Below are 27,849 nucleotides of genomic sequence, written 5' to 3' on the forward strand. Positions count from 1 at the left end.
CTTGTAATGTAGTGTGACCTCAATTTTAAAGAGGACGTTTTGTGACGTCAAACATTAAAGACCATTGTACTGTAAAGGAGTGAATTCAGCTACCGTATATAATCGAAAGCTTTTAAAGTTTTCATATTGTTGGTGCGGTGCTTATTTGGATGCCGTGCCTTTTGAGATTCGAATATGGTCACGTATTTCCATCTCATTTGGCCATGTGCTTTCCATCAAAACAGAGGTAAAAACAGTGCTTCACTGCCTCCAACGGTCAAGATAAGATAAGGGGTGGCGAATGGTAAAATCCTAGACTCGCCGAGACGCCGAGATCCTAGTTAGAAATCCGAGCCCGAGACCCTTTGGTGAAAATTTTTGAGACTCAAAAAAGTAAAAACAAACCATGAAAAAACGAGACTTCGAGACTTGTCAAAAACGCTTCCGAGATTTCGAGATCCTGCCAAAATTTTCCGAGACCCACGTTTTTCGAGGTACCATTCGGCACCCCTAAGATAGGGAAACCTTAGAAACTCGTTTAAACATGCAGCCAAAGTTGTCATTTTTTAACAACAGTGAAGAAAGTGAAGGAATATATTTAAGAATTTCAACAGGATTATAAACTTTGGCCATAGACAATCTTATGATCAATAGACTGAAAATAGTCTAGAACAACCCGGCATTCAATGCTAATTCAAGTTCATTACCGAGTTTTAATTTCATGTGCAACAGAATTTAAAACTAACTCACGTGAAAATTTGAGCGCTTAGTGACACTAACGCATGCGGCGCCCAACATCAATCGTTTAAACAAGTATAAGCCAGAGTTCTCCGGAGAGGGAGATTCAGCCAACAGGAAAAAGAAAATCAATAAGTTCGAAATAATTCGTTTTTTGTTATAGGTGAAGCTACTGGCCGGTGGAAAAGTGTTGGGAAAAGGTGTTTATCCTGTGAAAGTTACTGTGATGGAGGGAGACTTAACGATTTCAACTAACGATTGTGGTGGGTATACTGATCATAATTAAAACTAGAAATGTGTGTAACGCATTCTAGAACTCGCATTCGCGAGGAATAATTTTTACGCTAACAGACAGGACACAGTAATTCCGCATTAAAATTACAGTCAATTAAGTCGCCTGCTCGGCAGGCGTTCGAAAGGGAAAGAGGATTCTGGGCCCGTGAGAAGCGCGACGGGCGCGAGAAGAAGGAGGGAGGGGGACCCTTTCCCTTGCCTTTCGAACGCCACGCAGCCTATCAATTAACTTTCTCATATGGAACATATATAATTGCTGTTCAGTTATCAGTTACCGATTAGCCAGGAAAATGTAACATATTAGAAAAGATATTTTCAAGGCTCACGGTTACCGACTTGGAAGTGACCTTATTACATTGAAAATATTAGCAGTTCTGGAGCAGTAAAGGAAAAGGAACGTATACCATAAATTTTAGGGTTAAACACAAACTGTGGTCTTTTAGTGTCTGCAAGGAGAGAAGATTTTTACCAGGTCTGTGGTAGGACAATGGCTCACGTATCAAGACGTAGATGTAAGGAAGCCTAGCGATAAAAAAAATTACAGGTATCAGAGTGCATCTTAAGATCAACACGCTGTCCTGCAGGCAGTCAGTGCAGGCCCATTAAAACAGATCCTTTCCCTAAGCAGGGAACGGGGCTAAAAAAACCAGGCCTTTTCCCACGGTAAAACACTTACGACATTGTCACAACAAACATGAATAGATAATCATGTTTCAATCTCGTCTGCCGGGATCCCTTTTTGTCATGCGCAAATATCGGGACGTTCTTGGTGCTGACCTAACAGGAAGTGGGATCTGGGTACGAGAGATTGAACATATTTACTATCGCAAAAGAAAGCTAGTTACACTGCGCTTGCGTTGTGAGAATGTGTCAGACAGATTAAACATTTCGAGAACAAAAAAAAATGTTGGGACCACGTACGCTGTGAGAAACTTGTGACAACCTTCGGATGTTTAAGTGGTGGTACGACCTGTCCGATACTGCAGAGGCAGCGGTGATTGGTGGACCTTTGTGACGATGAACATTACGACAATATGTTGTGACAAATTTTAAACAGTTCAACCTCTTCTCAATAAGTCGTTACAACGTCTCACAACGCTGTTGAGACTAGTGTCAAACAGTCATAGAATCTGTTGTCAAATATGATTATATATAAACTATGAAGCTGAAAGTGGATACCATTACTATCTGAGGAGTGGCATATCATTCCATTTGTTTCCAATGTCCTGTCCTTGGATGGGGGTAGAAATGGACGGCGATACTCATCTGTAATAAATGTTGTTTGAAGGCGGGCTTAATTTGTTTAAACATGTCTTCAAGTAGTGCTGTATCTGTGTTCTTTGTTGTAGGGACGTTCAAGTGGTGGTACGACTTGTCAGATGCTACAAAGGCAGCAGTGATTGGTGGACCTTTATTGGTTATCTGTATTCTTGTCATATACTGTTGCTGCTGCAGGTCCCGCCCAGCAAATCAAGGTGCTGTCCTCGTAACACCTGCAGTTGGCCATACTGCTGTCATGGCAACAAGCACTAACACCACCGCTCCCATGCGATCGCTTGTTAATGTTGCTGTTGCTTGAGTAAACACAGCGGACAAACGTGCCGGGCATGCGCAGTTCTTGATGAATTTTGCAGTGTTTGCCGAGGAGTTAAGGCTTAAAGTTTACGCAGTATGATGCAAGCATAGTCAACATTTGCAGATACTTTCTGTAGTGAAATAGGAATTAATATTCGCAACAAGCTGCTGAATCTGCGTATGGGCGGATGTTGCTTGTGCTTGCGTCGTGAGTGTAAACCAGCCTTAAGGTGGATTTTCACTGTCGCCTAATTAAAACGTGCGTACGCGCGTAAAAATTACGTGTCTTTTTTATTTACACATGTAAATTTTGTGTGCGATTAAAGCACGTAAAAATTATGCGACAATGGAAATTCACCCTTAAACTTTAAGCCGTGTTTAACACTTAATATTTGGTTTATCTACTGTAGAAAGAACAATTTAGACCTGTTAGCTCTTTGTTTTTCATGGTCGATTTTTTGTTTCGTAGTTTCTTACAGACAGGTTCTTATTTCCATAGCTACATTCACTCGGGGTATAAAAAGTTGGGTGGATTTTCGCATATGACCGCTGTGTTGTTTTTCATCGGTTACTATGACCACTTTTCCCACTGAATAATGTGACACTGCGTAAATATCATAAAGAGAACAACTTAGTCTATGTTCACACTACACCGGATAGCTTTTGCTCCGGCACGAAAACCAAACCGGATGAACACCTAAGAACAGTGGTTGGTCGGAGCCATTTTTGTAACAAAGCGAAGCTGCGCCTCGCTGATCTCTAAGGTGGACTGGGTACCATATCAGATACGTGTTCATACTACAGTCTCACGGCCCATATTCTCGTCTTGCGGACACCCCGCTATAAAAGGACACCCCGATAATACGGACAGCAGCTAAATCCCCTGCAAAAATAAATTACAGACGTTTGACTGAAATGAACTCTCGCTATTACGGATTCTCGCTACTCGAGGTACCTACAGTGTCCGCTATGAAGGGAGGTTACTGTATTATGGGATAGCTTTTCGTTTCAACACGAAAAACTTCCTGGTACAGTGTGACCATAGCATTTAAATATAACATCTACAGTTGCGAAAAGTCTTATGCGCAAAAACTTGATTCAAAGGCGCACGAGATCATTTGATTTATCAAGTTCTTTGCTTGTTACTTTTTTCTAGCTTTCTTATTGTTGTTGTTGTTGTACCGTGTTTTTTATGACATTACCCGCGTGCAATTTGGAGTTAGCTTCGAGTTAGTATAGTTCACTTTTAATCAGAAAAAGCTGTACTGTAGCCGAATAACTTGAGTAGTTTAGTAATTACCATAAGTGTAATTGATCGAACCTTGCATTTGAAAAATAAGTTTAGGATGTAGTAGGAAATTTACAAAGTTTTTTTACCATATAGCAATAGCCAGTATAACCTTAACGATGCGAAAAGAAATCAAATTTGCACACTACGCGCACTAAAACCTAAAACAAGATTTTAGCTAAAACGGGCCAACTTTGTGAAACAGTTTGCCCAAGAGCTCACGCAGAATAGGAACACTTGGGCACTTAAGGAGATAGATTCAGCAGTTTTTTAAACCAATTGTAACACATGCTCCGCCTTCGCGGCAATCCTGATGTAAATCAGTTTTTCAGTCAGCTGTTATTTGAGTCTTTATCCATATATTAAGTAATCATTGTATTTCGATGAAGATTGTACCATGTCGAAATAAAGTATGAGATTATAATATAGTTGGATACGTTTTAAGTGTAGCATACATTTTAAGTATTCTGTCAGGATTATCGGAAAGTAACAGGGGTTTGAAGATTTATCTTTAATTGTCCAACACTCCATTCGCGACTAAGCTGCTGTTGGCCAGAACCTCGTTAGAACCTCTAACTTGATAGGTTCTTGTTGGGCCGAAGCTCCGTTGTTTCAGAGTTGGGGTTCATTGTTAGTTTTGTTTGGGTTAGGGCTATCTATTGTTTTCTAAACCAATCAGATCCTGTGATGAGCTGTTGTTAGAGCTTCCGGCCCACAGTATAATTTCCATTAACGTAGCTTCCTTCAAGCGCAAGCTGTAATTGGAATTCTGAGGAGTGGTTAATTAATCTTGCTACAGCCGGAACACTTAATGACTGAGTTCAAAGTAAAACAGTTGATTTTGTTTCCCTCCTACTCGATAATATTGAGATTTGAAGAAAAAATTAACTGGTATCGCGAGGGTAAAGTCATTTTTTTGTCATATAGCCCCTGGGGAAGACACCGTATAGATATTGAAGTGTTTGAATTGTTGCGGCATTGCCGTAGTCGATTAATTCGGCATAGGACAGTACGCTAATATGAAGTCCGGCTACAGCGTTGAACTCGATAACTTTCGAGCGGTTGTTTGCGAAACTGCGTGCTCCTTCTTGCCATTTTTTTACTATTTCTTTTTACTTTTGTCATCACCTTCCTCTTTCCTTTCTTTCAGTTCTTGTTGTTTTACCGCAGTGACTTTATTTTCTTAAAAATTCTTCTCCTCTGGAGCGCGCCTGCCCAGTCTAAATCACCACTTTCAAAACAAAGATTTAAAATGTATACAGTAGTTAATATCGATTTTCTAAGTTTACAGAGATTCAGGGAGTGTAAATTTGAATGCAAACTTCTTTTTTTGAGGCTGGCAGAGACTTTATTAAAGTCCGTTTTTGGGTGGGTAATAGGTCATGAGGAAAAACAGTTCTCGAGACTTCGTCCCTCAAAAAGTCGACTTGCAGGCGAATCTTAGGCTGGCAATGAAACTATCTTTGGATTCTAATAGTGTACCATTCAGGATCCCATAAACAGTCGAAATTCTCCTCATGCACACCTTTTCTACTGCAGGTACCGAGGTAACAAAGTCCTGACCTGTATATCTGTATATCGGACATTAGGCTCAGTCTCTTTGGTGTCCGTATTAACAAAGCTTGATGGTACTCGTTTTGCGACCACGCCCATTACGTTAACGCTTTCAATTTACACCAACAGATTCCAGACTACAAATTAAACCTGTTATCATCTGATATCCCGCGGCCTTCCTGGGTGAGTGTCAAATCTACTTAGGGGGTCGGGGACGGTTTGGGAGATGGCTCCCTCTCCCCAACCCACTTTAAGGTAGACTTTTGCTCCAAGAGTTTCAGACTAACCTGTCGTGCATTTTAAAACCCAATCACATCCTAGTAAGAGTTCAGAAACCAGATATGAGGAAGCACGAGAAAGGGTACATTTCTCCCGCAATGAGACCGAAACGACGTGAAATTCAGTTCACTTTTATCAAAGAAGTCAACACAAGTCGACGACTTTCTTTTCCTTTTTCTCAACTGACGTGAAGACGGACAATCCTTTTGAGGCCTGAAACAGTGAATGGTGGTGATCGGAAACGAGAATTTCTATCCGTGGCAAAACAGACTCCTTATTTATCCATTCATATTGAATAGCTGTCAACAAAAGTCGAGTCCGTTAGATATCGCGTGACTTTAATCAGAACCTCATTCCCAGACGTTGACGTCATTCCTGAAAATTATTGCATAAGCAGCCGTGTGTCCCTCGAAGCAGTGTACACTTCACTTCGTCACATCCTCTGACACGGAGGCTCCTGAAGCCTGAAAAAGGTACTCTTTACGGGCGGAGCCTCCCTAATCAGGCCATCATAGCGAGTATCCCCCCATGGGTAAAAGCCGCACACCGCTTGCAACTGTTTAGTTATTAAAAATACATAATGCCTTAAAATCAAAATAAAGAAATCATGTATTAAACAAACCTGTGTTCGGGAGCCAGAAGACATTTGGGGTGAATATCTTTCGTCAAGAGCCTGTCATATTGATGGGTTCCTGATTTGGTTCTTAAGTACGTGAAACTTTTTACACCTTGACTGAATAAGCTGATATCCCCGGGGAGGTACTCCTGCAAATTCTTGGTGGGGGTGTGCCGCCCTATTCTTAAAATCCTGACCCGATTTCAGACCAAAAAGGTTTATTTTTAGCACCCATTTTCAGACCAGACCTGTAAAATCCATACCCGTATTCAGACCCTACCTTTAGGCAGAAATTATGTCATTGGAGAGCAAACAAACAAATTATTCAAATCCATTTCGAATTCGTATATTTCTCTTTCTTTCTTACTGATTTGGAATTGAAACGATAAAAACGTTCATACACTCCTGTAGTTCCCTCGAAAACCACACTCGATTCCAGACCAAAATGGGCAAAGTGTATACCCGTTTTCAGACCAAAACGATGCAAAAACCCTACCCGATGGGGTGGCACATACTTATATAGCTTATTTAAGGGAGTACCCTCCTCCCCCCGCACGCCCCGGGCTTGTATCGAAACGACTTTGTGTCGAAACGACTCTCTCTCTGTGCCGTAAGGTCACGTGTCGTCATAGAGAGAGTGTTACTCTATGCATGCTGGGAAGGTGATTTGGAGGTAGTGATCTGGGAACTAATAAAATGGCCACCCTTGTTCCTGTTGACTTATAGTTCCATAAAAATCTCCTTTATTTTCTGAAGCCGTACAATTTTTAGCGGGCTAAAACAGCAAAATTACAAGCTTAAAGGTAAGGGAAATATTTCAACTTTGACTCCTAGGTTCATATGGCGATAGAGGAGTATATGTATACGAAACACGAAAGAAATTACTTTGAAATAACAATGGCAAATATTGCTTTCGTTTTGGGGTGCTAAATATTAAAATATCAGTGAGCCTTAGTTGGCTTTTCTATTGTGTGGGCACTCGTTGCAGTACTGACACGTTTACTCCACATGAGCACGTTTTATTTTCTTGTGATAAATTGAATTTAGATGTAATTTTAATCTACAATTTTTCCATCGCGAGAAGTAAAGCTTTGATTCGAAGACGAACACCAGGAAAAATATTGACTCAGCAATTTTTTTAAAAGGTTTTTATTTGCTCACCAAGGAATGGATTTTAAGCAACTGATGAACTTGGCCTCGCAGAATAAAGCTCGAGCACCAAAACAGGTAATAATAATGATTAATATTTCTATTACTGTATGTATAAAGCTGATCTAAAGCAAGAACAATCATGAGAAATAAATGTCATTATTATATGGCTGAGTCTGTTTTCGCCATGTGATTGGTCAATTTGCAGTCCATAACTTGCTATACGAACCAAAATTTCGAAGAAAATGCTCCTTTCAGAGCTCTAAATCTCTTTACCACGGAAAAAAAGGTTGAAATTAAGTTACAAGACGTCTATCAACCTTGAGGACTTAGATTTTGACTTTGTCCTTCAACATTTTAAACTGTGATTATTTGTGAATGAAGGCAATGAAGAAAGCAACTCGTGATCTTATCGAAGAGGATTCTAGTCAGTGTTTGAAAATTTTATTGTAGTACACAGTTAAGAAGACAAAAATCGACTGGCAGAGATTCGAGATGTTTTGCCTAAGAGAAAATAAGTAATTCTTTCGACAAATATGATAACGCACATGCCTGCACCCAATCATCTTTCCAAAGACCAATGAAAGAAAGACTCCAGCGTCACATTGGCGAGTGAATACTTGAAGTGTTAGTTTTGACTGAATATACGTACAAATATGTCTGTAAACCCTGAGGACTGGGATGTTGACTTTGCCTTCCCAGATTTGAACCTAGCTTTGTTTGAATGAGAATGAAGCTGATGTAGAAAGTGAATCGTAACCTTTCCATGGAAGGGAATATGGTCAGTGTTTGAAAATTTTAACACAGATCACACTTCAAGACGAGAATGAACTGGCAGAAATTTGAGACGTTTTCCCCAAAAAATTAACAAGCGAATCCTTCGACAATGACCACAAACTTACCTTGAAAAGCTGCTTTGCCTTTTGAAATGTTTTTTTTACAAGGACCAACAGAGGAACGATGGAAATGACTTCAAGAAAGACACAGTGCCCAGTTTCCAAAATACTCCAGCATTACATTAAAGAGCTAAAACTTACAGCGCTCTTAGTTTTGACCAAATAAGCATTTTCAACATGGTGAATTTGTTTTCACTTTCTCGGAAACCCTTGTTGTGTGCTATTGTTTTCATGAGCCAATAAAAACTTTCTTTCTTGATGCCTGTCAAATGATTGTCAAATCGTGCTTCCTGCACTCGTTCCGGTCCCCCAAACAGGAAGAAGCCATGTAATAAACATCTTATTAGCCTTGTTTTTTCGGTCCGTACTGTAAATTACGGATCCTCGTTTTTTTCCATCAATTTATGACCTGTGCGCTTCCCTCTTGGGCCATAAATCGATGGAAAAAAACTCAGTCCATAATTTACGGTACGGACCGAAAACTCGGCTAATAAGAGGTATAAATTAATAATTGCTTGATTGAAATAATACAGTCCAACCTCCCATAAGCAACCAGCCAAACTGTAGCCACTAACAAAGGTGGTTGCTTACGACATTTGAACCATGAGGAAAGTTCTCTGAGTAGAGGCCCCAACATTACTTCTTTTTGGAAGAGAATTTATCATATGCAGTTTTTAAGTTAAGATACGTTTTTAAGTCAAGATACGTTAAGTTCCATGTTGTCCTGAAAGTTTTTTGGATATTGTGAGTAGTGTAGTATACTTGCAGTGAACAGAGAGATTGGAACATGGGTCAAGTGGTTGTGCATAAGAGGTTAAAAACAATGAAAAATTCTAAAACTGTCTCCCTTAAAAGTGGTGACAGTGGCTTACAATTCAAGAGGCATTTGTTTACAGTGGGGTAGGGTTAGGGGGTGTCCAACAGTACTGTAAGGCCTTGATGACTTTGGTGTTAAGGATAGGTTATGGGAGGTGCCCACACAAATTAGTGGTCACACATGGCTTGACCTTGAGGTCAATCTCTTACTCTTTCTTAAAACCTACTGTATCAGTTAATTCTAAAAGCAGTTGTGACTGGTACTTAGAAGTCTGCAATTTTTTGCCTGGAGTTGTTGAGCTCTATGGCACAATGGCTGGGCTTGCAAAAGGTGCGGAACAGCCTTTTATGCACTGCAGCAGTCTTTTATGTTAGGAGAAAAATAGCTATAAAATTTTCTTTGTAATAAGATTCAAGCATAGATTTATTTGGCATTTCACAGAGTAACTATAATGAGGTTTTCTAAATGTAGGAAACCAGAGATGTGGCTTCAAAGAATAACAAATCTAACCAGAGTGGGGTGTCAGATGAGGCTGTGAAAGCCTTTCTGGCAAAGAAAGAACTCGAAAAGAAGAGGAAAGCAGGTAAGACCTTTGATTAATAGAAAATCAAATCCCAGATTTGTAGTTCTTACAGTTTTTGTTCCACCTCTGTTGACAGATGATTAATTTTTTGTGAGCTTTGTGTGTTACAGGTGCTGGTGTACATGTATTTAAACAAAACAATCTATCAAAAAACATAGTAATCTGCTTAGTCAAAATTGACCAACCACTTAAGCGTTAACAATATCACGTGGTTTTTCAGGGGGCAACAAGTGAAAACATTTCCCATGCAAGAAATGACAGTCAAGTTTGTTTATTCTAGATTAATGGCAAATATTTATTATGGGTGGAAGTGATTGTTGTTATTTTTTTGGATAGTCATATTAGCAAATTTTATCACTTATTTGCCCCCTTTAATACCACATGACATTACTTTTATCCCATTGAACTTTAAGTCTGTGCTAAGATGGCAGGTCTTGTGAATAAGATCGGTAGGGGTTTGGTGTACTCTTTGGGGGTGGTGGAGCCAAGTCCTACAGGCTGAGCTTGTAGGGTAATCTTGACAACCCTGTAAGCAACAACGACCAGGCACAATCATGGCATATAGCAGTGAGAAAAAATTTGCACTTGGTACTTGCTTTTATGAGGGATGTTGCAACACAAAATGTAACAAAAAAAATTTGGCAGGATAGTTGCAGAATCACAGGTTGGACTCCCTGGAAAAACCCCTCTGTCTACAGCCCCACAGCGGGGAAGGATTACTGGTCAGCTGTTTTCTTGAGTTTAGCCTGAGTCAGTTATTTTAGTGACATGTAATTTATTAAAGTTATTGGTTTCCATGATTGTACATACAGCTGAGGAAGAGGCTGCAAGGAGAGCTAGGATTGAAGAACGCTTGACTCAATCTCTTGGCATCAAGAAGAAAGAATCAGTAAATGGTACATCTCATGATAAAACAGCCAGTAATGAACAGAAGGGTACGTCTCACAAAATTAAATCAGGTGAAAAGCAGGCAGATAGAATAAATATGAAACAGAATGATCACAGATCTACAAAACAACCACAGAAGATAACTTCAAAGAAGTTTGAAAGAGAAAAAACAAGACCATCTCTTGAACCTGTCAATAAGACTAGTGAAGGGAGTTCATCGTCTAGAAAAGTTCATAAAAGGCCAGGGAAGGACAAAAAAGGACCACCCATGGACTTCAAAGCTCTTCTAGCTATGGCTGAGAGAAATAAAGATGGTGGAGCTAAATTGTCAACTGCAATGGCGCAAGGAAGTAGTAAAAAACATGAAGAAAAAAGTGATGTGGAAGAACATGTGAGAAAAAAGGAAGAACGACTGAAAAAGAAGGAAGAGCACATGAAAAAATCTGATAGAAGTTCAGAGCAAAGAAAAGTTCTCGAAACGAAACAGGCTTCTTCTAGTAAGTCTGTGAGCAAAGGTAAAACAAATGGACAAATGCATTCTAAAGGATCTTTACTATTTAAAGGTGAAGGTATTCCTGGCAAAACACAGCCTTCCAGGCAAATTCAAGATAGTAAACGAGATTTGAAACATTCAGAGTTAGTTAATGCGAGAAGACAAACAGGAATTGAAAGAAAAACTTTACCTTCAATGGCAGCTTCAACAAGTCACAGAAAATCAGTTAGCTCCAAGACAATGCGGCCTAATAATGATAGGATGCTTATGAGGGAAGGACATGTACCAAAAAGAAGGGATCGTGATAATCTTAAGAGAAAGAGGAATCCTTTTGAGGATGAAATGGATGACTTCATTGATGATGGAGATGGCGAAGAAGTTGATGTTTCAAAGTATATTAAGGAAATATTTGGTTATGACAGAACAAGGTTTGTAATGACTTGTTTACCAGCTATACTGTTAAAATATTCATCTAAAATCCATTCAGGTCATTAATTTGTCATCCACTTAGCCAGTGCCATAATCTTGCAACCCGATGTGTAGGATTAGCCTGTGAATACAGTTGTCTCTTTTCTTACCTCACTGCTAGGAACCTTTTTCTTGTAAAACATCCCTAGCATGAGGAGTGCGGAGAGATAGTTGTATTTGCCGGCTGGTGTTGGATTGGATGGGTTGGCTTGAATAATATTTAAAGAGGGAGCCCAACCCACCTGAGTGGTTTTCAGTGGAGCCCTCATTAGTTAACAAAATTAATCAAGTGAGCGAGTAAGTAGCCTCTCTCCACCGGAAAAGTAATGTCTTTGAACCCAAGCAGCCAGAAGATTTCCGTGATGTAAGACATTAGCCAAATGAAGGAGCTAATTTGCAAGACGTCTTGCAAGATTGCCCACAGTGGATTATGTTAACAAGTCAAAAATGAATGGTGGACGACATAGCCTATGTACGGCCGCCCCTTCCCCTCAGAACAACGCATTTACAAAACTTAATTTGCCCGGATTGTGGGACTGGCACCAAAAGGATTCACTTTGAAGGAGAGATGAGAGGAATTTTCTTTATCTATTTGCCTACGCAGCGTGCAAAGAAAGTGGTGTCCGATAGCTAGTGGATTTTACTATCGGGCTAGTGAATTCTGTTTTCAACTTGCCCGACGGGCAAGTGATGTTTTTTGAGGAATTCGAATAACAGAGGGACCGTTAAATCAGTTATGCTCGTCGAAAAGCTTTTGGGGCTAGTTGAAATGACATCTGGGCTAGTATTCACTAGCTTCAGCTTGCCCGAATGGCAAGCTGTAAAAATGATTTTCTTTGCACCCTGCTACGGAGTCTAAGATTTATTATAATTTGTTGTTTTGATCATATTCATAACAATGTCCTAGTGACAGTAGACTAGTCATGCTGTTTGCTCCTTACTTGTTGCTCACAGGAAAGTATGTATGCTTCGGAAGACTCTCGATAGTTGTGTGCCACTTCTGAAATTTTTTTGTATCATTTATCTTTGAAAGCTAGGAACCGCCGCCCGGTTAGCTCAGTTGGGAGAGCGCCAGTCTGCTGAGCGGGAGGCCGTAGGTTCAAACCCCCAGCCGGACCAACACTCAGGGTCTTTAAATAACTGAGGAGAAAGGGCTGCCTTTGTAATAACATCTGCAAATGGTTAGACTTTCTAGTCTTCTCGGATAAGGACGATAAACCGTAGGCCCCGTCTCACAAGCCCTTGCACATGTAATAAATCTGTGGGACGTTAAAGAACCCACACACTCTTCGTAAAGAGTAGGGCACGTTGTGCCTGGTGTAGTGGTCTATCTCATTTTCACACTTATTTATGGGGGCATCATCACTCATTCCTTCAGTACTTGTAAACTGCACCTTAAGCAGTCTGGCAAAGTCCCCCAACCAGTGTTGTAAATTATCCCTGAAAAGCCCTGTGGGGAGTGGATAATAAGATATTAATTTTACATTTACCTTTACATGACTGTGGTAATTTATTTCCCATGAATGGTTGCTTCTTGTTGCAGACAGAACTTTCATCAGATCGAAAGCATTTTATAGTTGTTCTTTTATTTCTTTGAATACATTTTCTTTTCAAGGTTTTAATTTCTATAGTTTTCTATAAGATGAGTTGGCTCATCATAGCTGAAATTATTGCATCTTGACTTTGATCAATTTACTGCTGTTTACTGCTGTATTATTATTTCATGCTAGGTCTAACCCAGGTTTTTAATATTTCAGATCATTGTATGATGGCGATACGTGTAGGATTTTGAATTATTAATAAGTGATTCTCGGGGATTTTTAATGCAGTAAAGGATGTGTCTGTACTTGTCGATTCACCACCTTTTGTCTGCGCTGGTTAAATTGCGAGTGTGCTGTCATATTAAGCTATATTAATTATTTTCCTTTTGCTTTAAGGATTGTTTTGTCCAAGTTTTGTTTGTGTCACATACTACCGCATTTTATAAAGCGAAACCAAAGGCCCACATCACATACATAGCTTAATAAGAAGCCGTTGTTTCTTACGTTGTTTCTTAAAAAAGTCAGCATTCAACGTTGCAGGAAACCTTGTTATAGTAACTGTTGTGAAGTTCATGTTCCAAAACTTGCCAAAATCCAGCGTGCAAGAATGCGACAAGTCACGCGAGCTGTAGTATATTTTTTGATCTGATTAATGGCCAACATCAAAAGAAAAGGTTCTACATCACATAAATTTTTTGACCGTCGTGGTTCACAGAGGTTACCTTTAGGGTGGAAAGAATCGACGACCAGAAATATGTCAGCTAGTTTCATTCATATCCTGTGAAAGTCTGTTCCAGTCTTTAGCAGATTGATTATTTTTATATCTTAATTTATTAGCACCTTATTGCATTTCCTTGAGTAAGCACCCTTTACCAAATACGTTGTAACCGCCCCCTTCTGTAGGCAAAGAATCAAATAAGTGACCAGGTGCTTTTATATTTTTATCGGGGTTAACAGTTAAAGTAGGTAAAAATGTAAAGTTATTTCAGAGTTGTCATCTGTGATCAGGACTGTCTACATTGTTCCTACAAGACAAGTGTTTATTAATTTTTGTCTGAATGAGTGTAATATAATTTATTTGTTATTGACTAATAATATTTTACCCAGTAAAGATAGCTGGTTTCTCGTCCAAGTATCTTTTTTTGTGTGGTATATGGCCTTAAAAATGCTCCAGTTTTTAAACATCTTGATTCGCATGTAAGAAAGTGTGAGTAGTGCTACATTGTGTACACTTTTTAAAAGGCTACCATTATTTTTGGACTTTTTAACAGATTCCGTAATGATGATGATGATTTAGCTGGTATGGAAAGTAGCTATTCTCAGATAGAAAGGGAAGAGTTCAAAAGGTAAAACAAAATTGCTATACAACTGAGATTATGTTTGACTTGTGCATTATGTCTCTAAAAAACACGTGATTTTCCTTGCAGCATATGGTACACATCCCAGTTGCGCTTGAGCACTGATTCCCAGTCAATGCTTAAGTCAGAACTGGCAAGCCAAACCAGTCCAGTTGTAAAGAGAGTTCCACTTTTAATCGCAGGCTGTCCATCTAGAGCAGTCTATTTGTAAAATAAGCCTTAAAAGTCTGCATTGAAGTGGTGGGTTCTAAGTCAAAAGTTTCAAAAAAAGCCTATAACTGGTCTGGCTGGCCATTTCTGACTTTTAGTGTGGGGCCCTCTGATGGCTTGATTGGCTCCTTTCCGGCAGTACCTACCTGGGTTTGGTTGAAAGAAACGTGATAGTCTCTGCATGCTCATCCCTAGATCCTTGATCTACCATAATAGTGTTGTTGTTTATGTGCCATATGTTAAAGTTGCATTTTCTGCAATAAGTTATGGCTGCTGTGGCTTGGCGAATCAGGGCTTTCCTATTAATTCCTACATCGGATCTCTCTATGGATAAATCATGACAGTAATTGCTAAATAAGCTTTAAAAGTGGGGATGAAAGAGAGCAGGAGTTTTTCGGCTTGTTTTTGCTGTCAGCACGTGATGATGGTTTATGTTGACGTTATTCATCAGCCTGACACCAATGTAAGGAGAGGTGATCCCTGGGTCATTGTTTTTAACATCCACATTAATTTCCTGAAGCAAGACTTCCAGAAACATTTCTCTCTGGCAAATTTTAGTGGTTTATGTCTTAGACTGAAGTAATGAATATAAGTGACAAAATGTATTATCAACCACTGAAAAGCCAACAAACTTTGTAAGTCTCACCCCCCCCCCCCCCCCCCTTCTTGCATAACTATAAATTTTGAAAATAGATAGATAATAAACACTCTAAAAGTACAGAATAACTCCAAACATTAATTAATACATAACCAGCTGACACCATTTATATTTTAAACACACTGTATCCTCTCCACAGTGCCAAGATTGCACGCCTTGAAGATGAAATTGAACAGCTTAAGGAATTACATGAACTGAAGAAGCAAAGAGACAAATTAAAAAGGAATTCAAAGAAATAGACATACCAGCTGTTATTCTTATTCAAGCTTATTGAAATAATCATCCAAAAATTAAAGCAAATATAATTTGAATACATGTATATTGTATTTCAATCAGTGTAAGGAAGATTTGGGCCCACTAAAGAAATTAATGGTTTTCCTCCCCCACATTGGCTTACTTGCTACTTTTTTTCTCTGAAGCAGAGATCTATATAGAGCTGAAAGCATTTTGTTTTACCCATTATTCAATTGAACACTAATCTTGTCATGTTCTGACATGTATTATTTCTTCTATGAAGATTTTATACTATTATTTTTTTGTTTTGTTGGAAAATTTATGACTATTTTCAGTTCTGAATTTTTGCAACTTGTGTACAGTTTCACCCTTTTGTCGGAAAAAAAATAATGAAAAGAGGGGAAAGAGTGATGGTAGACAGGCTATCCAATTTCTGGCTAAGTTCACACTTGGCGCCCGGGCACAGTGCCAGAGTTTGTTACTCACTAGGCACTAATGTGAACACTCCCATACGCATTAGAGTTGTGCCTGAGTACAAGGAAGACACCTTTTACCCAGGCGCTTAAGTGGACACTGGGCCCCTGAATCTGTACACATTTTCTGTCAGTTCCAAGGCAATCTACTTGCTCTTCATACATATAACCTCCTGCTACTTTTACATTTGAAAATGATTCTGACAATTAAATTATGTGATATGGAGCAAATATGTACACAGGATACCCAAGGTGTACACTCAGCACTGGTACCCAGGCACCAAGTGTGAATAGCCCATGAATTCTTACAAACACTATAGCTTATAAAGCTGGCAGTTTCTGACAAAACTCAATTTTAAAGCCCAGCAAGAAAAGTAATAGGTTTTTGGCCAGGTGGCGTAGGGTTTGAGGTCTAGTGTGTGATGTGTCGGCCTTCGGCTGACGAAGCTCTTCATTGAACGCGCGAATAAAACCCCTGGTACCCAGAGTACGACAGAAGAAGTTAACCATCAAAATATTTTGTGTGGCTAATGGACACTTTTAAATATTTATTGTTGGGTCATTTTACCCTGGCCCTTTTATACTTAAAGAAACATATTAAACAGTGTCTTTCTTCGTGGATTTGAGCCACAAATTCTGAGGATTTGCCCATAAAAAATTTCCCAAAATTAGATAATGATATTTTAAAATGAACACAAGATTAGGATAACATAGCTTATGATCATTATAACTTAATTTGGCAGAGTAAAAATATTATTATTAATTTGTAAATTGTGCATGCAAATTATATTATTCGATATTTTTCAGTTGTTACAAAGTTATCTACTAAGATTTGTGTCTGTCGATGAATGACATGCCTTGTCACAAAAGAACAAGGGAAAAAATTTACAAATGCATGTAAAGGACTTAAAGTGATAATTTACTTAGTAACTTTAGATTAAAATATTACGTTATAAAAGTACCATTAATTTGTAGACAGTAGAATTGCTCAAAAGGTGAGAGCTTGGTTCGCTCTTCATAGAAAATAAAATAAAATTAATATTTTGTATTAAATAACTTAAGAAGTTACAGATCATAAAGGGAATAAAAGAAGTTCTCAGTCATCTCTACTGTCCATATGAATAATGAATAATATGAAAAAAATCAGGACGGTATAATAATCCTAATAATTTACAGTTGCCTGGTTGAAAAAAAGAACCTCAAGATATACAAAATAAAGGTTGGAATTTCTCCACTCTGTTTGCAATGGGATCTTTCCACACTCTAATTTATTTTTAATTTACAGTTACGAACCCAAGAATAATTAATTTTGGATTGATCAGATTTCTATCCAGAGGTTTGCATTTGATCAAACACAACATTCTATCAACGTGCCAGGATTGTTATGGACTGTGCAACAAAGCACAGTCTTTTGCCATACTAGCATACTTAGGACATGCAAGTATATACTTTAGCTAATAGGTATATTTTCCTTTCTTGAATACCAGTATAGAGGAATAACTTATTAAAGAAAATGGGCAGAGATAAATCAGCAACAAGGCTAATACCAAAACCTGATGGGATGGATTCCTGAGTCTATAGGATCCAGAGTCCAGGATCACATACAGTAGTTGGGGTATGGAATCCAAAATCAAACCCCTACAGTATGTGGATTTTGTGGAGGGGGAGGGGATTGAAGAACCCTTTCGGGGACTCTCTTTTAGTGCCAGTCAAGGTTGGTACATTATGAAACCATTCCCTTCTCTATCCCCCACATTACTTTGTTATAGTTCTTCAAACCCTGATACTCAATAACTGTTCGTAAAGTAAACAGTCTGAGAATAAAGTTACAAGAAATTTTATTTTAATTTGATGAAATAAACACAAAGAAAACTAAGATCCCATTAAAACAAACAATGTTTCCTGAATGTTTATTATGCACACATATGGCCTAAGAATACAAAGTTAAGGTACGTTAAAAGTAACCCCATCCACCAATACAAATAATCATCACTTAATACAATAATTGCCATAAAGATCATAACAGTATTAAAAATGATGATTCATGATGACCCTTGATTACAATCAACACACTCTCAAGGGAAACTACTACAAGACTGACACCAGGAGTTGGTCTTTTCTACTTTTAAATAATTTTATTTTACTCTGACTCTACTAACTACTGACTCTACTCTTACTCTGGCAAAGGAGAATAAAGCAGTTTGTTCTAGTCCCAAGAGTGTTTATTCTAGTCAGGGTGACTTAACAGTGGTTAGCTTCTTATACCAAGATGATGACATTAACCAAAGAGATACAAAGGTTGAGTGACATTACATGAAGACAGTAGCCTTTTAATATTGCAGCGACCTCAAGGAGACATCCTTGTGATGACACTGAAGACATTTCCAGATAGATAAAAAGGTCATATTAATTTTTAGCAAGGTTGGTTGACTCCTCATCAAAAAGACTTGCCTTTAGAAAGAAATATTTTATGCATAAAATCCATTCTCAGATTGATTAAACAAGTACAGTAAAACCCCATTAACATATACACTGATGGGACCATGAAAAGTGTCCATATTTACGGAGTGTTCGTATTAAGGAGGTTGAATTAAAGAAAATGTAAGGGTTTTCTTTCCCTTAAGTGAACTGTCTGGAATAATGAGGTGTCCATTTTAAGCAGGTGTCCATAAAGCGGGGTAACCTGGTTTGATATTTCAGAATACCTTTTGTCTCATAAGAGACAAAGTAAGTTCTGGTTTAATGTGAGAATGGAATCTTCTTACTACAGATTATGTGTGTTTTCTAAATTTGGCTCTAACAGTGCTTTAAGATTAAAAAAGAGAAGAGCATTCAGTTTTCTCTTTGACTGACTGAGAAAATGGCTGCATAGTACAAAATATTGAAGAATGTTATTTACTACTGGCTAATAGCTTTAAGGGACTCCTTGTTGCTTTGAGGGATGTAATGCAATTACATCTGAAAGAAGAAAAACAAACAATGTCAAGCTAATTAATTTAAATTTTTAATAAACATTACTTCTTATATTCAAACCCCGAGGGTGGTACTTTAGGAATGTTTGAATGGGGATGTGCCACTGGGACCCAAAAACCCTATCCCTATACCAGACCTAGTTCACTGATGGGCTGAATTTTGTTACCCTAAACTTTGTAGTGTATACTAAACTCCCAAAATCTCTACACAAAAATGTGGCTATTCTAGAGTTGCTATTTTCCAGAAATTTCTGAGGCAGACGCATTGGACCTTGATATCAAACTGAGAAATAAATTCCTAGTTTCCCTTTTCTAGACTACATGTACTTTCTTCAACCAACTGATCTGTTTGCTGGAAAATGATACCCTATTCTGGACCCAAACTCTGTGATTTCTACACCCTATCCCAGGATAAGTTGCTTGAAAAACATACCCTTCACAGCAGCACATACCTATATATCCCATATATGGCAGTACCTCCACCCCCCTGGGAGTCAATGCAAAATTTCTGCAAGTGACCCCCCAAAATGCCATGATTTACTGGATGCCTATGGGGCAAGTGACACAGGGATTCCACCTGTGCAGTCCTGGGTGGCTGAGGTATGAGTGGGCTATTAAGACTATGTAAAAACAGATGGAAAATTTAAATTCCAGTGCAACTATCTGTGTATTAGTATTATTAACTTTTTTCACATACCAGCGCCTTCGAGATCCCCGTTGTCTGTCAAACCTAGCCTCCATTTCTTCTAGCACTGTGGACAATACAGAATAGCCACTTTTGTAACTTAAGTTCCTTTCAGCATGCCTTTATTTCTCCTAGCTATTATGTATAAAGAATGACCTCGTAACTGGGAGCCAAACAAAAATAACTGCAGCAGTAGCTACTTTATGAATGTGGAGGCATTGCTTTTTCTTATTTACCAGTAATTAATTACTTGTCAACAACACAACACAGAAGCTGGCGAGTTACTGTAGCAGAGTTAATCATTGGAAAGTCCAACATGTGAAAAATAAAAATAAATTGAGAAAATTACATGAAATTCGGAAATAAGGAAGAAAAGAAGGCACAGAACTTAAGAGTAATTTAGCAGAATTAAAAAATTGCAGTTTTATTATTATATACTTACACTTTGGAGTAAATTTGACAACCAAACGAACACTCCCTAAAGAATTTAAAAAATAATTAAATAAATGACCATAAATCATCTTATTATGAGGCCCTGTTAGGGTAAAATTGCTACAAGCGACATGGCCTTGAAACAGCGACATAAAACTACAGGAAAAGGTGACAAACGACATAAAGATGGGTTAAATACTGACAGGAACATGGTCTACTTCTCAAAATCCAAAACAATCATAATTGAAAGTCAGACTAGGAACATATGTATTCCCCCTCCCTCCCCCTCCTTGTATTTATTATCAAGCTTATTTAATAGATCATGACATGTAAAGGTACATGTAACACCACTAACAAATAAACAAATCACAGATCATACATCAGAAAATAGTTTTTTTTACATCAACAAACTGTGATTATTTAAAAACTCATAGTTTCCACACCTTCAGCAGCTTTCAACAGATCAACAGCTTTCTCATGATTTTCTCCCTCAACACTCTAAAATACAAAACAAAGATAGTATATGTTGTGTTTTAGTGAAAGAAGAATTAGGTTGTAAGGCTACACACAAGTTCATTCCAAAGTTTTTACATATTGTTTATCATCTTTGGTGGTCAAAGTACTTACCACTCCATTGACAGAGAGCAACTGGTCCCCACGTTTTAATCCACCATTCCTAATGCAAAGAGAGGCATAAAAGATTAATACCTGCTGCCACTGCAAGCGAACAAAGAAAAAAAGTGAACGGTTGGACGAGGGAGGTTTGATTTTTCGGGGGGTAATTTTCCACTGGCAAAGAAGAGTGAAATGCAAAAATTCAGATTTCAGTTGGGGCAACTTGCTTTTGCCTATGGTCGCTGTTCTAATGATGTAAAAAACTTTAAATATTCTTGTAGTTATTCACCTACATGAAATCAACTTCTTCCATTGATACTTACATTGTATGTCATTCATCCTGTTTTCTTGCACGATATAAACCTGAGTCTGCTGCAGGTTTTGAAAAATACCTGCATGCGACAGCTTAATTGTCCTTTGGACTATAAGCCTCATATTAATTTTTGCTTTTGACGAACTACCTAAAAAATGAATTGTCTGGGCAATTAACAATTGGGCAAGCATGTAAAGTTCTTGCCTGGCAGGAAATTTTTAAATTGACGTCAATAATTTATTTTCCAATGTCTGTACTCTTATCGGCCATAGAAATGAAGTCAAAATGTTCAAAACCCAACTGAAACCACAAACTGCAGGCTTCACTGCAAAAATCAGTGGTTTCACTGCAAAAATCTCGCGCAGAAGAAAGAGAAAAACAAATTGCGCCACCATCACATCTTTTCCATGGTCTGTACTCTTATCCAACATAGCTCTCAACCAATCAGCGCACCAAAACAAATCTTCTTGTCCCAGACAACCAGATTTCGCATTTTTTGAGCCCTGAGTTGCTACATACCTATCTGCAACTCCACCAGGGATAATACGAGAGATGTAAATAGGAGAGTTCTGCTCCCTGCCTCCCATTACATTAAAACCAAGACCCTCCTCTGTCTAAAAGAAATTTGATTGTATTAAATAATGTTATTAGCAAAGGAAATACTTACAGTCAAACCTCTATTAAGCAGTCACCCTCAGAAAATACATGTACATGAAGCTAGGTGGCCATATAGTAGAGTTTGACCACTTACAATTTATCATTTTTTCATGATAAAAGTCAAAGTAGAAATTACTCAAAAAATGCATGGGTCAGATGATAAGGGTGCATTATGCAGCATCAAAGTTTGTTTGAACAAGTAGACTGACTCATCAGTCATTGCCCATTCCAGTATTTAGTTAGTTTGGTTAGGTGCTACATGTAGCACCGACAACATGGATTCTTCCTCGCCAGTCACTTTGGTCTGGCATTGACTTCTTAAATTTGGGCCCTTGGGTTGCAAACTGGGTTAATCCCACATACTTGGCATATCATCCCAACACAGCATTTGTTCAGTGACTACATGTACGTTTTATGAGCTTTTTGAAGGAAGCAAACATGCTTTGTTTAATGTCGTGTCAAAAGATCACACTGCTATCCATCTACGTAATACCATTTCAATAGAGGTGAAATACAACTATAGCAAAAGCCAATTGGAAAGTCTACCGGTTGACTGTACCCGCTTCAATGGAGGTGAATGCTCAATAGATTCCAAATTTACATTTTTTTTGTAATTTGTTTACCAACAAAGAACTTAGGAGTTCTTAGGAATTCATTTAAACATGTCTGTGCATTTGAGATTGAATTGGACTTTGGAAGTTTTGGTTTCTGAGCAAAGGGTAAAAGCAGAGTACTCCAACAAAAACCTCTGAGAGCAAAGGGGAGAACCAACAACAAACTCAACCCCTGTATGGCGTTTTTAATAATATGAGAAGTGACTGTTTGATAGAAGGAGGGTTTCTTTCTATCGAGGTTTGACTGTTCTAAATTTCTAGAAAAGGGATGTTTTTAGGTGTTTTGGTCAAGACAATAATCACTGGTTACCTACTGTATTGTGATGTGGTACGTTTTTTTTCAGTCTTTTCTATTACAGTACACCATTATTTTGGTCATCACACCATCAAAACACCGAGAAACCACCCAGATACCATCCTCGGAGACCTAGGGGCAGATAGTGGGGGCGAGGCAAAGTCTAAACGGGTGGAAAAATATGGCACAAAGAAAAGTAAAGAATGGCGTGAAGAGCCCCTGGGGACAATGTCTTACCAGACCAGTTCCAAACGGTCGCGGCCGTTCTGACTTCTGATTGGTGCCAGAAAACTTTTGTGTCTTCTGGCACCAATCAGAAGTCAGAACAGTGGTGACCGTTTGGAACTGGTCTGGTAAGACATTGTCCCCAGGGACTCTTCTCGCCGTTCTTTACTTTTCTTCCGCCCGTTTAGACTTTCCCTCGCCCACACTATCTGCCCCTGGGTCTCCAAGGATGCCCAGATACTTACTTTGGGAAGTTCAACAACACGAGGGTGAGCATGACCTTCACTTGCGGCAAAAGCAGCAATAGTGGCCTGGAAAAGAAAACATGAAAATCATGGAAATGTTAAGTTACAGAGCCGGAGTGATCATGACTTAACTCTCCCAACCAAACTTAGGGACTACAGTTGAACCTCTCTACAATGGCCACCTTGGGGGCAGAAGAAAGTGGCCATTGTGAAGGGGTGGCCGCTGTAGAGAGGTTGAAACAAGAATTTATGTATGGACTGTCTGCCAAAAAAAATGGTCGATGTAGAGAGGTGGCTGTTGTAGAGAGGTAGCTGTTAGTGGAGGTTCCACTGTATAATGTGAACAAGTAATCCAACCTTTGCTGTAGCTTGGGCACGCACTTCAGGATTTCCTTGGATGTCAACAGTCTCATAGACATGCTCATAAACCTGACAAAAATTGAAAAAATAGAGTTGAAACAGCCGCAATGTCACCCTTTAACTTACAAGAATACCATATGTACTACAATGATGTTTTATAAGACGTTGTGATGGAAACATAATACTATTAAATTACTGCTAAATATTATAAATGTTACAGGTCAAAATTCTAGTGACGTAATTCATGAATAATTGGGTTAGGGGACAAAGGAAATAGGGAATCAGCCGCGGTTAAAAAATTTTTGCCTGAATTTAATTTTGACTCGTGGCATATAGAGCGGTTTTCACTTGACTGTCGTAAAACCAAAACCAACCAAAGGGCGTAGTAAAACCAAAACCAAAACCAAAACCAATTACTTTCGACAGTCAAGTGAAAACCGCTCTATGATACAAATACGCTAGAGTACTCCAGTAAGGCTCAACAGTTAGAACCATCTTGTACCACACAATGAACAGTACTTCTCCATTAATATTTCAGCTTTCATCCAAAAGGTCCCAAACTAGGATCTCACTCACACACTGTGAACACAATGACAATAATTATACAAGTCTCTGTGTTGACTTTGGAAGAGAGAGAGAGAGAGCTATTAAGCCCCAGTTATCTTCAACAGGAAGCCCACTTTTCCTTCTGGTCATTTCAATGCTAAAACTCTAGAGCCATTGTAAGGCTTGATAAGGACACGATCACGCCTAACTCAGTTTTTCTGATAGATCAGTACATTTTACTGTTGCATACCTCTCGAATAGCATTACAGAATTCACTCTGCAACACTTTCTGTAAGGCCTGGAGTTTTTTAGGAGGGATCTCCCCACCTGAAACAACAAGAAAATAAATAACATGATTTTATAAAATCAAATATCTGTTGCAAAGATAAATTTTATAGCTTGAATTAAGCTAGAAAGAGATTTCTCAGCTTCTATCAGCTACATGTAAATCTAAGATTACTGTCGCCAAATATGACTGTAAAGAGGTCGGAATTTTAAAAGGATCCTGGTGAATCAACTAACCTATTATTGCCAATAGTCTGCATGAGTGAAATAATATGTAGTGTAAAAAAGGTGAAGGCACACAACGGCCCAAAGGGCCGGAGCTTATCAGGGGTTTCGTTAAGAATTCTAGTAGTAGGAGAAAGGTGTAACATTACAGGAGAATACATGTATTTTGAAAAAGGCTCCACATCTGAATAAAAAGTAGTCAACGACTCTCCTCCCTCTCCGCTAGGTTGGGTTAGGTAATACCGAACGTTAGCTAAAGAATTTAGCTTAGCAAACAGGGAATTCTCCCACCTCCAATGCTTGATGAAGACCCTGGCTTATCCCAGTTTCCTTAGCACAAAGCATGCTTAGGAAAATAATTATTGCTTCTCCCCCTGGAGAGGATGCTAGTCCATTGCAGGGTTACCCCCCCCCCCCAAAAAAAAAAAAAATTTGAACTCAGATATGAGAGCTTGAAAAGCAAATTCACTTTAATTCTCTTTGCCTACATTTTGATGAGTGGACACTCTAAAGAGAATAGAGAAAATTATCCAAGAGAGTGCTCGAATTAATCCTGGGTTACCGCTAACTGGCGTTGGAACAACTGGGCCCTGGGTGAACAGAGACAAAGTAGAGTTAAGTTCCTTGAACGAGGCTAGTGCTGCTCAGGAAAAAAACTATGCATGGAAGTGGTAGAAAGGTTCCGACAGATATCAAAGGAACAGAGAATTGAAAAGAAAATCTAGATCACTGACATTTTCCCAAACAGATACACCAACTTTACAATCAACTTACTGCCTTTAAGCTTGTCTATCAGCTCAATAGCACGGTTGATATCTAGAAAAGAATAACAAAGGCTAATTACTGTTAAATTGTTAACTCAAGTTATGCTGCTTCTTAGAGACAAGAACAAGATCTGATCCAAAAGCCCTGTGTACTTGCCCAACGTAAACCTGGTGAGTGTAAAAGTATGTACTCTTGTAAGCACTAGATAGCTCCACTCAGGACCACACCACACTTGCAGAAGTTTCTTGGTATAATATATGTTGCTTACTTGAGCTAAGTTAAATTGTATGAAAGAGTTGCTCTGGTTAAAGCAAAGTTTACAATCCTAACTTTCAAGTTCACTCAAAATGCTTTATATAGACTTGGGCGATAGGGAGTTTAAGATGTCATGGCAAAAGTAATAGGCTTCAATTTATAACAAAACAGCAACTTAAAATCCACATGCAGCACACTTCTTGTTACATTTCTTTGCTGTCACTGCACAATGACAACATGAATTACCTACTCTCATGCTTCACCGACAGCGTAAACAAACAATGACATGTTTCTTTCTCTTTTTAAACTTGGATTTTTTTACACAAATTCAGCTCCAGGAGTTCAGGAGAGTACATTTGCATTTAACCAGGTGAGAGAGTTAGGAAGTTTGCTAAAGTTTCAAAGAACATGAAAGAACTTTTTAAGAGGTGTTTTTGCCATCGTGGTATCTTAATCTCCCAAATATGTTTTTATAACAATTAATTGTTGGGGGACAAGAGGGGCTGAATATTATTACTAGTTTAGCATCATTTACAAGGAATTTGTGAGTAGGCGCGGACAAGTCAAGTGGACAGAATTTGCTTCATTTTCATGACAGTGATTGAGCTGAACCAAAACAATAAGACCGAAGCGAAAACCAATGTGCATATGCAAGACCGTCTGTTAATTCGCTTATTCAAATTCAACAAATTTTACAAGAAAGTTAACAATATGCAAAATCAATAAACTGATCGGAAGCAAACCAACTGTACAGTAAATTAAAGTATTATGTATTAAAGTATATATTGTATTCATGGTAAAATATTCGACCTGCATAATTCCAAAAATCAGCAAGAAAATAGCTCATCTTAAGGTACAGTAATGCCTCAACGTTGCAACTGGCACCGTGTTACGAAATCAGAAGCAAAAATAACATGAAAGATCGATCACAAATTAAAAATGACAACAATACAGAGAATCAGAGTGTTCAGGGGAAATCAACTGTCAGCACGATGCAAACTATCCGCTTGTTCTTTCCATTCTTCCTCGATTTCAATAAAAATGTTACAGCTTACACCCTCGATGCTGCAATTATTCAACCCTGCAAGAAATCAAATTACCCAATAAAAGTATATTTACCTCGCGCTAAAGTAAGCGGTTCGTGACCAGCCATCTTGGAATTCCAAGCGTCCTCTCGTGCAATCACGTGATCAAATTTACCATGCCCTGTACCCAGGTCTCTGCCCAACCCGACTGAAGCGGTAAAAAGGATGGCGACTGTGAGAATTTTTGAAAATTTAGTAGTCTTGAGAAGATTGCTTACCTTATCCTTCGAGCTTTTAACTTAAGACCTGGTTGAATCTCAGGCAAAGTTTACCAAATCACTTATAAAATAAAGGACTTTCCAAGTTCCCACGTGTGTACTCGTATAAGCCTCCCACGCAGACGTTCTATACTAACAGCTTCGTCGCACGTTCAGGCGAATATGGAAGGATCTTCTGACATTGATTTCGTTTTAAAAATCTTCGCTAAAAGTTTAAGTTGTGCCGTTACTCCATTTGTCAGAAATTCCCATGGGAAAAGTGGAGGCGGGTTTGTACGTCACCTTGATAGAAAAATAATATAATAATTTGGAAGTTGCCACGAGGGAATGTGCGCGCGAGCTAGAGGTCCAGCGTCTCCTTTCGCTTGCTGGTCTCGCCCTGACTTTTCGCGACTCATCCAAATGGAGAGCTTGCTCGTAGGCTATTCAAATTTTTTCTGCACCAATCACGAAATTCAATGCGTTGCCAGGCACAGTCTATTATTTTGCGCCATCAGCTCCAGACATGCCAGAGGCTCCAATTTGAAAAGCTACTATGCTTGGCCGAACTGATCTGACCACGTGACTTGCTAATTCTGCATGCTCTTTACCACAAGAAATTAAGGTCTTGCTCTTTTTAGGAACATTATTACAATTACAATCAACAGTAAAAAGTGTTTACAGCACGTCAACTGTTTCAAAACAGCATGCGAGGTCTGAGAAATGATTTCCGCCATTTCGCCTAGGGTTTTTTGATAAAATCATTTGATTTGTTACATCTATCTAATTTTTTTTTTACTAGATATATTCGAAGTTCATTTTAAGTCATTTTAGATCATCTAGATATCGCTGTGCATGGCTTATTTTAGGTCATTTGGGTCAGGATTCCTTCTGTTAGTAACTACGCTAATAAAATGCATCATTACTTTCAAGTCTATTATTTTTGGTAAGAAATGAACTGCATTTTTTACTGGTATGAGAATGTTG

General features: G+C 38.6%; 2 protein-coding genes across 2 annotated transcripts; one reads left to right on the forward strand and one right to left on the reverse strand.

Moving 5' to 3' along the window:
- Positions 1–7,000: 7,000 nt before the first annotated feature.
- Positions 7,001–15,714, forward strand: LOC140941567 (uncharacterized). The gene is made up of 6 exons (XM_073390589.1): positions 7,001–7,126; positions 7,489–7,550; positions 9,657–9,768; positions 10,581–11,577; positions 14,430–14,504; positions 15,524–15,714. Exons 2-6 carry the CDS (start codon positions 7,491–7,493, stop codon positions 15,621–15,623), a joined length of 1,344 nt encoding a protein of 447 aa, XP_073246690.1. The 5' UTR covers positions 7,001–7,126; positions 7,489–7,490; the 3' UTR covers positions 15,624–15,714.
- Positions 15,715–17,974: 2,260 nt separating this feature from the next.
- LOC140940404 (protein lin-7 homolog C-like) lies at positions 17,975–26,756 on the reverse strand. The gene is made up of 11 exons (XM_073389375.1): positions 26,700–26,756; positions 25,335–25,376; positions 24,301–24,377; positions 23,502–23,573; positions 23,145–23,210; positions 21,628–21,722; positions 20,808–20,856; positions 20,624–20,678; positions 20,191–20,226; positions 19,761–19,815; positions 17,975–19,049 (listed from the first exon to the last, which is right to left on the reverse strand). Coding segments are annotated over exons 1-11 (582 nt in total). The 5' UTR covers positions 26,734–26,756; the 3' UTR covers positions 17,975–19,048.
- Between the last annotated feature and the right edge of the window lie 1,093 nt (positions 26,757–27,849).

The sequence above is a fragment of the Porites lutea genome, chromosome 6 (assembly GCF_958299795.1).
Source record: "Porites lutea chromosome 6, jaPorLute2.1, whole genome shotgun sequence".
NCBI lineage: Eukaryota > Metazoa > Cnidaria > Anthozoa > Scleractinia > Poritidae > Porites > Porites lutea.

Bases quoted from the DNA above. Each gene is read 5' to 3' on its own strand.
- LOC140941567 (XM_073390589.1), top strand. From the start codon at position 7,491: ATGGATTTTAAGCAACTGATGAACTTGGCCTCGCAGAATAAAGCTCGA. The intron at 7,551-9,656 runs GTAATAATAATG...TTCTAAATGTAG, and splicing joins AAGCTCGAGCACCAAAACAG to GAAACCAGAGATGTGGCTTC. The intron at 14,505-15,523 runs GTAAAACAAAAT...TCCTCTCCACAG, and splicing joins GAAAGGGAAGAGTTCAAAAG to TGCCAAGATTGCACGCCTTG.
- LOC140940404 (XM_073389375.1), bottom strand. From the start codon at position 26,733: ATGGCTGGTCACGAACCGCTTACTTTAGCGCGAG. The intron at 21,723-23,144 runs GTAAGTATCTGG...AATTTCTTTTAG, and splicing joins GTGTTGTTGAACTTCCCAAA to ACAGAGGAGGGTCTTGGTTT. The intron at 20,227-20,623 runs GTGTGGAAACTA...TAAATTCTTTAG, and splicing joins TCTGTTGAAAGCTGCTGAAG to GGAGTGTTCGTTTGGTTGTC.